General features: G+C 58.4%; 1 protein-coding gene and 1 long non-coding RNA gene across 3 annotated transcripts; one reads left to right on the top strand and one right to left on the bottom strand.

Annotated features, from left to right (window-relative positions):
• Nucleotides 1–915: 915 nt before the first annotated feature.
• LOC113184511 (uncharacterized) lies at nucleotides 916–1,833 on the bottom strand. The gene is made up of 2 exons (XR_003301007.2): nucleotides 1,122–1,833; nucleotides 916–1,048 (listed from the first exon to the last, which is right to left on the bottom strand). It is a non-coding gene; the product is annotated as an uncharacterized LOC113184511 (long non-coding RNA).
• A 118-nt stretch (nucleotides 1,834–1,951) lies between these two features.
• Scn1b (sodium voltage-gated channel beta subunit 1) lies at nucleotides 1,952–10,603 on the top strand. Of its 2 annotated transcripts, none has more exons than XM_026391251.2 (6): nucleotides 1,952–2,317; nucleotides 3,857–4,023; nucleotides 4,794–5,034; nucleotides 9,384–9,525; nucleotides 9,826–9,897; nucleotides 9,982–10,603. In XM_026391251.2, exons 1-5 carry the CDS (start codon nucleotides 2,278–2,280, stop codon nucleotides 9,890–9,892), a joined length of 657 nt encoding a protein of 218 aa, XP_026247036.1. In that variant the 5' UTR covers nucleotides 1,952–2,277; the 3' UTR covers nucleotides 9,893–9,897; nucleotides 9,982–10,603. The 2 variants fall into 2 exon arrangements, with proteins under 2 accessions (XP_026247036.1, XP_026247037.1); XM_026391252.2 differs by lacking the exon at nucleotides 1,952–2,317 and adding an exon at nucleotides 3,370–3,647.
• Nucleotides 10,604–10,651: the final 48 nt, after the last annotated feature.

The raw sequence follows: 10,651 nt of genomic DNA, 5'->3' as shown, positions 1-10,651 counted from the left end.
GGAAGCCCTTGAGAGATCTTTGGCATGCCCTTGTAGAACTGGGGATTAAACCCAGGGCCTTGCACATGCTAAGCAAGCACTCTACCAACTCCAGGAATCATCTTAATCAAAAACTTGGAGCAGGAGACTGGAGGAGGTGATTCGCAAGTTGCAAAGGGCGGTCAGCCTTTCTGTCTTCTAGTGCTATAATTATGGCCAGTCAGCCACTCTGTACCTCAGTTTCCGACACCTGTAAACTGGGCATAATGACATACCCACCTTGTAGGAAGAATTAATAGGAAAGTGCTGAGGTCAGCGTGGAGCCCATAGCAGATGAACAACAGCTTACAAGGCTTTTAGGAGGTGCCCTTGTCCTTTGATAAAGACTGTCCTTACTGTGCCTCCACCTACCATCCCCCACAGAGGAAGAACCTAGTGAACAGCAGGAGGGTTATTTTCTGCTGGGGAATTTCACAGCTCAGGGGAGACTGGCGTAAAAGCCCAGACCACAAAGGTGTCGGGTATCCCTGGCTCCCTGCCCCTCTGCCCTGGACCTGCCCCACACCCTGCTTCCTCTTTCCCCTGCAAAGCTGGACCAGAGGAATTCTGGGACTCTGCTCCAGTGGGAACTGGAAGGTAGGACCTGGGAAGCTACCTGTCATCAAGAGTCTCACTCCCACCATGACCCAGAGCCCCACCCTTGTCCTCTCTGTTTGGCAAAACTACTAGTAGCACAAGCCACCCATCCTAATAGCCTAGGCTGCCCATCATTGCCAGGGCAGCATTCCAGGTCCACTTTAGGCCAGCTACATGATGACCCTGGGCAAGGGAGTGAACCTTCCCCAGCCTCAATTTCCTCATTTTGTAAATGGGGGAGATAGAACTTGCTGCAAAAGTTTGGGGAGGCAAAAGTGGGTTCAGTGAATCCCAAGGGTTAAATAAGCACTGGTGTTTATTCATGTGACAGATAATGAGTACCTACAATGTACAGTTCAAAGTGCTGGAGATGGTCCTCACTCTGGGGAATCTTCCATTACAGGGTTGGAGGGACAGACAGCGAACAGATCAACTGTATAAAAGAGCATAGGTAGAGACACTGAGGAGAAAAAAGAGTAAAGAAGGTCAAGTAGAGAGATGTTTACCTTGAACAAGACACAGAAGACTTGAGAAGCTTCAGGAGGTGAGGGACTGAGCCCTTTAATCACCTGGGGAGAGTTTCCGTCCAGGCAGAGGGAAGAACTAGGGCAAAGGCAGGAAGGAGCTCTGCTGTGCTGGGGTGAGAGGGGACCTGGATTGCCGAATGGAGTGGGAGGAGAGAGGGGTAGATGACGTCAGAGACTTAAAGAGAGGGGCGAGGGATCATGAGAATGGCCCTCCAAAAAAACCAAAAAAAAACCAAAAGGGCACCTCCAAACCCCCAAATCTCTTTTCCGTGTTGGACTCCAGGGTGCCCTTCGAGTATATTATTTGTAGCCCTACCCTGAACTCCGCCCCCATGTCCACTTGGGTCCCTCCATGGTGACTTGCAGGCCTGGATATCAGGAACCTCAGGGCCAGGTCACTTGGATGATCCAGCCACAACCCCCTCGAACTCATGAACTCATCCTCATGACCTCCATCCATAATTTGGAGAGCCCGTCCGTTCCCCAAACTGCCCGCTAAGTCCTCTTGTGTGTCCGGAGGTGACCTTTCTCAGACTCGGAAGATGAGGGATCCCCAGAGTCGGACGGGGTCGCAGACACACAGACCACCGTCCCCGCGCCCAGAAGCTGCGGTCCCTGCGCCACCGGAGAGGCCAGCGCAGCGGGCGCCTCCCGGGCCGCTGCGGCAAAGGCTGGGCGGCCGCGCCCTCCCCCCGCGGTGATTCATCCCGCCCCCTCCCTCTCCCTCTCCTCCCTCCTCCCTCCCCGGGCCGCCGCCGCCGCCGTCGCCGCCGCCGCCGCCGCTGCAGTGCGCAGGAGACCGCTGTCCGCGCCCCAGCGCGCCGAGTCGGAGCCGGGCCGGGGTCGGTGCACCTGGCGGATGCGCCCGGCTGTGCGCGCCAGCGCAGCAGCCCGAGCAGCGGCCGCCGCTCGCGCGGCGGGGATGCCCGGACGCCGGGCTCCGGGGCTGGGCCCCCGGCGGTAACCGGAGCGGGGGGGCCGCGCCCCCCCTCCTCCCCCTCGCCGGTCCCAGAGCCGCAGCTGCTGCGCCCGCGCGCTCCCGGGGACATTCGAACCTCCGCCCGGGCCCGCCGCCGCTCTCCCCGCTATTAATACCGGCGGCCCGGGAGGGGGGCGCAGCGTGCGCAGCGCAGCGATGGGGACGCTGCTGGCCTTCGTGGTCGGCGCGGCACTGGGTGAGTGCGCTGGGGGCGCGCGCGGCTGGGGGCGCAGCCGGGGCACTGGCGGGATTGCGGGATTCGCTCTCGGGACGCCGGGCGGACGCTCCAGGGCCGCCCCCTGCCCATCCCCCGGCCCCGCGAAGTCCGCTTCAGAAGTTGTGCGCGCGGGGAGCGGGGCCCCGGAGGGCGGTGGAAGCGCGGTGGGCGAGAGCCGGCGGGGACCCGGTTGGCACGGCCTCGCCGCTGCGGGCGCCCAGCCGGGGGCGAGGAAACGCGGAGTCAGCTGCTCCCAGAGCCCCGCAGGCTGCAATGTGACACCCACAGCCGCGGGAGGGGGGGGGAAGGCGGTTCCCGGAGACTGGGACTAGAGACTGAGACTGGGACTAGGGAGAGATGGAGACCGGAGGGAGGAGGCCAGAGACATGGAAGGACATCGAGTGCTCCTCTGGGAGACTGGGGATGTGGGGCTAGAGTGGGAGACCAAGGGATGTGAGAGAGAGAGAGAGAGAGAGAGAGAGAGAGAGAGAGAGTGTGTGTGTTAAGTGTGTAAGCAAGGTAGAGAGAGAAACTTGAGAGAGGCAGAAGATGGGGAGATGAGGGAGGGAGATGGAGACAGACCTGAGAGAGAATGCGGGGTGGAATTTAAAAAGGGAGAAATATCCAAAGGTGGCTACAGAGACCTAACAGAGTGACTCTGAGCCTACAAAGAGGAGAGGAAGTCACGGAGTCAGGACCTTCAGAGAGACCCCAAAGAGGAGCTAGGGAAACCGAGACATCAGGGGAGCAGAGGAGAATCCCTGAAGATACAGAGAGGAGGAGACTCAGGGACCAGGAAAAGACCCAGACCTGAAGCTGGAGAGCACTGGGAGGCAGGGAGGGGGTGGCGGGTAAGAGGGGAAGGAGGGACCAAAAGAGCCTGGATACAGTGGAGGTGCAAGGCCCTGAGGGAGGAAAGAGCTTTTGAGAAACTAATTGATGGGGTGGAGGTCTGGAGGGGAGGAAGCCTGGGGCAGAGGGGACAGAGGGGGTGGCTCACACAGGGGCTTGTGGGAGGAGGGAGCAGAGCTGAAGCCATCCCTTGTCTTAAACCACGACTGGTTTTGCACAGCAGTCGGGTGGTGGAAATGGCTCTGCCGCCTTGAACTTGTAAAGCAGCTGGAATTCTCGTCCCGCCACCTGGATGGATGCTTTGGTGCTTTGGGCAAGGGACCTTCTGAGTGAGGGGTAGTTGGGTGGCACAGGTTGAGTTACTGACCACATTGACAGAACTGTTTTCTGGACCTCCTTAGGGATTCTGCACAACTACTAGAAACAAAGATGAACAATTCTTTTACTAAACAGAGAGGTAAACTGAGGCTCAGAGCTGAGTGATTGGCCAAGGTCACACAGGGAGGGAGAGGCAGAACCTGCTTGGCACATGGGTCCGTCGATCTGTAATCACTCCTGAGGGGAAACAGATGGTTTCTGAAGGCCCTGGGAGTCAGCAGCCAGTGAGCCGGGCATCGCCTAGGGTGACCGGCGCCTCTGCTCGACTTGAGCCTGCTGTCCCCGCAGTGTCCTCGGCCTGGGGGGGCTGTGTGGAGGTGGACTCAGAGACTGAGGCTGTGTATGGGATGACCTTCAAAATACTGTGCATCTCGTGCAAGCGTCGAAGTGAGACCACCGCAGAGACCTTCACCGAGTGGACCTTCCGCCAGAAGGGCACTGAGGAGTTTGTCAAGGTGTGTGGGTGCCTGGGGTGGGCACGGGAGGGCAAGTGACCATGTGCGGAGTTGGTGGGGCTGGCTCTGGAGGCAGGGGTTGTTTGATTGCTTGTCTTAATAATAACAATGTGGCTAGGAGTGATGACCTGGATTCAAATTCTGGCTCTACCACTGACCAGCTGGTGCCTTTGGGCAAGTCCCTGGGCCTCTCTGAGCCTCAGTTTCCTCCTCTGTAATGATGGGGTGGCAGAGGTCTCCTGCCCATAGAGCTGTGTGAGGGATAAATGCAGTCGGCATATGACTGGCATGAAATGAAGGTCCCTGGAATTATTTGGCATCAGCAAAAATGTTGTGAATAGTCATCATCGAGAAAAAACAGAACTTTTTTTCTTTTTCTTCTTTTTTTAACATCCTTTATCCTGTGTTTGGAATTGCCTGTGGTGGGGGCATGTGATACCACTAGAGAACTGGGGTCCACAGCAGCTGGACACTGTGTCCTTCCCCAGCCTCTGGACACTGCCTGAAGTGCGTGTCCAGAGGCTGGGGAAGGATGGCAGACTGTGAGGGGCTTGGGAGGGTGACGGAGGGTGCATGTACCTCAGGACTAGAGGCAAAGTCAAGGTCTCAGCCGTCCCAGATGCGATCCCAGCCCCTCTGCATCCATCCGGCCCGAGGTTAAGGTGACTGAGTCCATGTGTGTGCCATCTGTGTCACGGCAAGGGACAGAATCAAGGGACGGGGCTGGGGGAGACGGGCCCAGGCAGTGACCCCCGCCTCCTCCCCCCAAGATCCTGCGCTACGAGAACGAGGTGCTGCAGCTGGAGGAAGACGAGCGCTTCGAGGGCCGCGTGGTGTGGAATGGCAGCCGGGGCACCAAGGACCTGCAGGACCTGTCCATCTTCATCACCAATGTCACCTACAACCACTCAGGTGACTACGAATGCCATGTCTACCGCCTGCTGTTCTTTGAGAACTATGAGCACAACACCAGCGTTGTCAAAAAGATCCACCTTGAGGTGGTGGACAAAGGTGAGTGGGCCCTGCCTGCCCCTTCGCCCCGTGGCCCACCGGGAGCCAGATGGAGGGACAGATGGCGGATAGGGGCCGGGCTGGCTCCGTGCCTGGGCCAGCCAACCGCCCACAGCAATAGCGGGAGCGTCGTGTCCATGTCTGTGCCTGTCCCCCCCCCCCCGTCCCCCTGTGCGGCCCCCCCAGCTCTGGACTCCACTTCCCCTCACCCCACCGGAGAGGTCACAGTAGGCTCCTCCCCACAGACATTGTAGGTACCAAACCTAGCTTGGTGGCCTGTGCTGTGTGACCTCCTGCAGGTACCTTCTTGTCTCTGGGCCACAGGGTCCTCTCTGAGATGATAGGAGTGCCCCCCTTGGGGGGTGTCCTTTGAGCCATTCCTATGTCCTGGGAGTTATGAGGGTTGAGCACGGGGCTGGAGACCTGCTGCTGTCCTGCACCTGGCTCGCAGTGGGGCCTAGTGCTGGAGGACAAGGGTCGGGTTCTGATGGCCCATAGCCTTGGTCCTGCCTGGGTCTGACCTGGCAGAGGACGTCACCCAGAGGAGAGCGCCCCACATGCTACCAGCGACTTGCTCAGGTGCCTGGCCTGACTCAGCAGATCTGGGTGGGCCCACAGTCGTCTCTAGTGCGTTTTCGAAAGTGGGGGGCGGGTGCCATAGGGCTGGGGGCCCCAGTGTGGGCAGCAGGGTCTCCGGGGTTTGTCCACCGTCTCTAGGGTTCCGCTTCAGCTGCCTGAGACCCCCGCTCTGTGGGGGCTCCACCCCTTCTCTGGCCCGTGCTCTGATTGGCATGAGTTGGAATTTTCCAGGGCCCTGTGGCTCACTGGCTTAGTCAGGAAGCTACTTTAGGCCTGGAGCCAGCAAAGAGCCACGGCAAGTCCGTCCCCTGGGACCGCAGCACACACAGCCTCACGGTCTGCACGCATCGAGCTCCCTCTCCAGGAGACCTGCTGCCCTGCATGCCTCCCTGAGCCCTCCCGCCCACCCTCGGGGCCAGGGGTTCTTATGCCCCCATTTTGCAGATGAGAAAGCAGAGGCTCAGGGAGGGAAGATCTCACGGCCAAGGTGACAGGTGACAGAGTCAGGACCTGGATCTGAACCCAGCCTCTCCTGGGTGACGATCGTTTCTGAACCCAGCCGCTCCTGGCATGAATCACCGCACTCCCTCGTCAGCCAGAGCCTGCGGGACTCTTTATATAATTAGCATTTTTACGTTTCCTATCCAAGCGGATCAGCAGAAGGCAATTCAGAAGATGTACGGGAGCCACTCGGTGGCCCACGTCACAGTGTGGGGTGGGTGGTCAGCCCTGGACATGAAAGATGGAGTCACAGTGACACAGGAGTCTAACAAAGACGCCCGGCCTCCGGGCCTCTACAAAACCTGGCTTATTCCTCTACCAGGAATCAGTGCCAAGGAGAGGGGGAGGCAGGTGGGGAGCCTCCAGGAAATGTTGACTCCTGTTTTTTTCCATCTTGGCCATGGACCCTTGCTTACAGAGCTGTCCTCACCTGCTTAGCACAGGTCCACCCATGCCCTGGGAACAGTGCTCTTCCTCAAATTATCTACTCTATCATGCCGCCTCCCAGAGCCTACGATTTTAACAATATTTAACACAACATAGAGTCCTTTGTGCTGCCTTCTGGAAGTCCATGTTTTCAGCATTAACACCGTATTCTAGTGCTCCCTATCCACCCTATTAGAGTATGGCTTTTTACATCCCCCACCCCCAGGATTTTATTTTGTACTCTCTATGATACTGTTTTTTGGGGGGATTTGTTTGCTTCTTTTTTTTCTTTTGGTACTGGGGGTTCAACCCAGGGATGCTTTACTGCTCATCCACATCCCCAGTCCTTTTTTAAATGTTTATTTTATTTTTATTTCTTTGTTTTGAGACAGCGTCTCACTAAATTGCAGAAGGTCTTGCTCAATTGCTGAATCTGACCTTGAACTTGCCATTTTCTTGCCTCAGCCTCTGAGTTGCTGAAACTGCAGGCACGCACCACCAGGCCCGGCTGGACCGCACATTTCTTGTCACTCTCGATCATGCCAGAGTCTGTGGGACATTTCCCACCGTGATCTCGTGTTGTCGTCCTTGTCCACCGTGCTGTGCTCTGGTGTTTAAAGACATTTCCGGTGACCCTGTAGTACTGTTCAGTATCACCTGTGGTGCTGCCCTGCGCTCAGCACTACCCACGGTGCTAGAGTCAACATGATGACCCTGCTGTAGTGTTTTTCCATTACTGATGATATCTCTGTATTGTTGGCATTCCCGGCCGTCCCATGTCTTAAAAATCATTCCTGCTTTCTGTCTTGCTGCACTTTCAGGGTTAGCGATCAACCTGTATTGCCTCCTGGTAGTGGCCCCTGAGGAATGAACCGAGTCAGGTCCAAAGGAGGGGGCTGCGGGCTGGGCCTGTGATCCCAGCAGCTCAGGAGGCTGAGGCCGGAGGATCGCAAGTTCAAAGCCAGCCTCAGCAACTTAGCAAGGTGCTAAGCAATTCAGTGAGGCCCCGTCTCTAAATAAAATACAAAAAAAGGGCTGGGGATGTGGCTCAGTGGTTAGGCACCTCTGGGTTCAATTCCTGGTACCAAAAACAAAACCAAACTGGGGACCATGTGGCCTGCAGAATTGCACCAGGGCTTCAGATCTGGGGCCCCCTGTGTGGGCAGGGGTGTTTTAAGAGATCAAAGGCTTCCCCAGAGAAGGTGCCTCTGGCCCTCTGTGTGACTCTTTGCCTTGGCTCCTCATCTGTAAAGTGGGCCAGTGGCAGTCCCGCCCCTCTCCTGAGATGTCCGCAGGGGTTCGTGGAGACCGTGTTGGTGCACAGCAGCTGTGACCCCCTCTTTGGTCGCGGAAGGGTTACAGAGTGGAGCTCTAGCCCTGCGTTTGGTTCCACTGGAGGTTGGCTCCTGGCTCCGAGTCCCAGCGTAGCTGTGTGCCCTTGGCCTAGCACCTGTCCTTCTCTGGGCCTCAGCAGCCTGGTCTGGAGGGGGGCTACAGACTGTGCCTTTCCCCGTCCCAATCTGACTGGGAGAGGGAAGGCTGGTGCCTGGTTAACCTAGATCTTCGTGGGCACAGAGCTCCAGGAACAGGGGGGAGATCCAGACAGTGAGGGGCTCAGGTGGTTCCTGCCATGGGGAGCCTGGGAACCCCAGCCTGGGGGCCTTTCCCGGGGGCCAGGGAGGCGCTCAGATGAAAGCAGCGCAGAGCCTGGCCAGGAGCAGGCCATCCTGCTGGACCTGGGTGAGTGCTGGAAGCTCCCCCAGGCTCCCCTGCAGGGGGTGGGGGGGAGGGGAGCGTCCAGCCCGCCCCCTCCCTCCTCTGGCCCAGAAAGTCTCAGGGCCATCTGCACAGGGTGGAGGAGCAGGGGCCGGGCTCTCAGGGAGGAAGACCCCAGGAGGAGGGGGGGGAGGTCCCGGCCACCCAGGAGGGGACCAGGGATGTGCATGGCCACCTGTGATATCCGGCTGAGGACGCCAAAGTGACCTGTGACTCTGGTCCCCTGGCTGAATGTGTTCCCTTTGCAGTTTAAATTTAGGCTCCATGAAAGGAAGCTGGCTGAGGCAGGGCCAGCGCTGCAGCAAGGATGTAGGGCTTCCGGAAAGTAGCCAACATTTTGCGGTGGTTTTGCAAGTCCTCCAAGCATGGCAGGGAGGGGTGTTAACTCATTTCCTCTTCCTGGCAACCTCCGGAGAGGGTATTAGTATCATCCTCATTCTACAGAGGGGGCATCAAGATTCAGAGAGGTGGAGTCACTGGCCCAAGGTTGCACAGCTAGTAAGAGGCAGGATTTGCACTCTGGCTGTCTGTGTCTGGACTCTCTGCTCCTAAGCAGTACGCAGTACTGCCCCAATTGTAACAGTGATAATCATAATAATGATGACTTTTTTTTGAGTGTCTTGATAGGTCGAGGACTAGTCTAAGCATCTTTAAAGCTTATTTAATTCTCACAGCACTTCCGTGGAGGTATTGTGGTTATGGACATTTTGCACATGGGGAAATGGAGGTCCGGGGAGGTTGAGTCACTTACCCAAGGTCACACAGCGGACAAGGGGCCAAGCCAGGGTTTGAACCCAAGCCTTTCGAGTGGTGGATGCTCCCTGAAGTTCCACAGGGAGGCAGTTGAGGGGGATCCCCAGGCCCGTCTGAGCCTCGTTGTTAATCAGAGTAACAGCGAGGACTCTGGGGAAGCAACATGATGGTCCTGTGTGTGGCCCAGGCCCAGGGAGGTCAAGCCACTTGGTCAAGCTCACACAGCAAGTGCGCCACACACTTGGAGGTGTCCTGTCTCCTGAGGTGGAGACAGGTGCCTCAGCTGCCACCTGAACCCCACCTGGTCCCCGCAGCCAACAGAGACATGGCGTCCATCGTGTCTGAGATCATGATGTACGTGCTCATCGTGGTACTGACTATATGGCTCGTGGCCGAGATGGTTTACTGCTATAAGAAGATCGCGGCTGCCACGGAGGCTGCTGCGCAAGAGAATGCGTGAGTGGGGTGGGAGGGGACGGCCAAGGCCACCGAGGCACCTCCAGACTTCCTGGAGTGGGTGTGAGCTGCATGGGAGGGGTGGGGGGCAAGAGAGCAAGCCAGGGTGCCACCTGTCTGTGCTCCCCAGAGCCGGAGCATGTTGTGAGCTTCCAAATCCTTCTTCCCTTAAACTCAGGAGTCCGGCCCACAGCCCCCTCCCCTCTAACTCAGGGGCCAAGGCCTCAACCTTCCTCATTCTCCTGGGAGGGGGGCCAGACTGGTGATCAGGTCACTGTATACCTGGCCTCCCCCCCACAGCTCGGAGTACCTGGCCATCACCTCTGAAAGCAAAGAGAACTGTACGGGCGTCCAGGTGGCCGAATAGCCCTGGTAAGGCCGGTGGACAGGGACTCAGGGTCCCCCAGAGTTTTGGCCTGCTGGGTCCCTAATTCCCTATCTCTCCCTCCCCTCTAGGTCCTGGGCTCCGCCTCGGGCTGGGGGACAGCCTGCCCCCCGAGGGGGCTGGCCATTCCTGGGCCTCCACGAGCCTCCGAGTCCTGCCAACAGAGCCGCCAGGGAGGGAGGGGGCAGGGGGACTGGCTCGGCTCACACCCCAACTCGGCCTTCTTCCTCTTGCCCCTTGCCCACCCACCGCCATGCATGATGGGTAAAGCAATACTGCCGCTGCCCCTCCCCCCGCTTCTGCTGCCTGTTTGGGGAGGGGTCGGTGAGGCGGGGGCAGCGGCTCCACACCCCTTCTTCTTGCTGATTTGCACACATCGGCCGCTTTGGAGGTGCACTGCTGGGCCCACCCTGTCCCTGCCCCGTCCCTGCCCGGCCCTGGGGGAGGGGTCGTGATGGGCTGGAACAGTTGGGGCAGGTGGTTCTGGTACCCACTGCGACCCCAGCATCATTTCCCCTCCTGCTTCCTCCGGCTGGACCTGGGGTCCCCTGTCCCTGTGATGCACTCTCGCCCCGGCCCCACCCGCCCTCTCTCACCAGCCTTGGATCGTGGCCACTTAGAAAGGGGCCCATTCTGCCTCGTCTCTCTTTACAGAAGTAGTTTTGTTCATGAAATAAAGATTCTTGGACTTGATTCCCCATCTGTCTTGTGAGTGAGCCCAGGCACCCGCTCTGCCGGGCC

This window comes from Urocitellus parryii, chromosome 15 (genome assembly GCF_045843805.1).
Source record: "Urocitellus parryii isolate mUroPar1 chromosome 15, mUroPar1.hap1, whole genome shotgun sequence".
Taxonomy (NCBI): domain Eukaryota; kingdom Metazoa; phylum Chordata; class Mammalia; order Rodentia; family Sciuridae; genus Urocitellus; species Urocitellus parryii.
Note: the sequence above shows the minus strand (reverse complement) of the source record. Positions and strands in the feature narration are given on the sequence as shown.

Excerpts from the sequence above, each read along its gene's own strand:
- Scn1b (XM_026391251.2), top strand. The coding sequence starts at position 2,278 with ATGGGGACGCTGCTGGCCTTCGTGGTCGGCGCGGCACTGG. Across the intron at positions 4,024-4,793 it reads GCACTGAGGAGTTTGTCAAG|ATCCTGCGCTACGAGAACGA; the intron begins GTGTGTGGGTGC and ends CCTCCCCCCAAG. Across the intron at positions 9,526-9,825 it reads GCTGCTGCGCAAGAGAATGC|CTCGGAGTACCTGGCCATCA; the intron begins GTGAGTGGGGTG and ends TCCCCCCCACAG.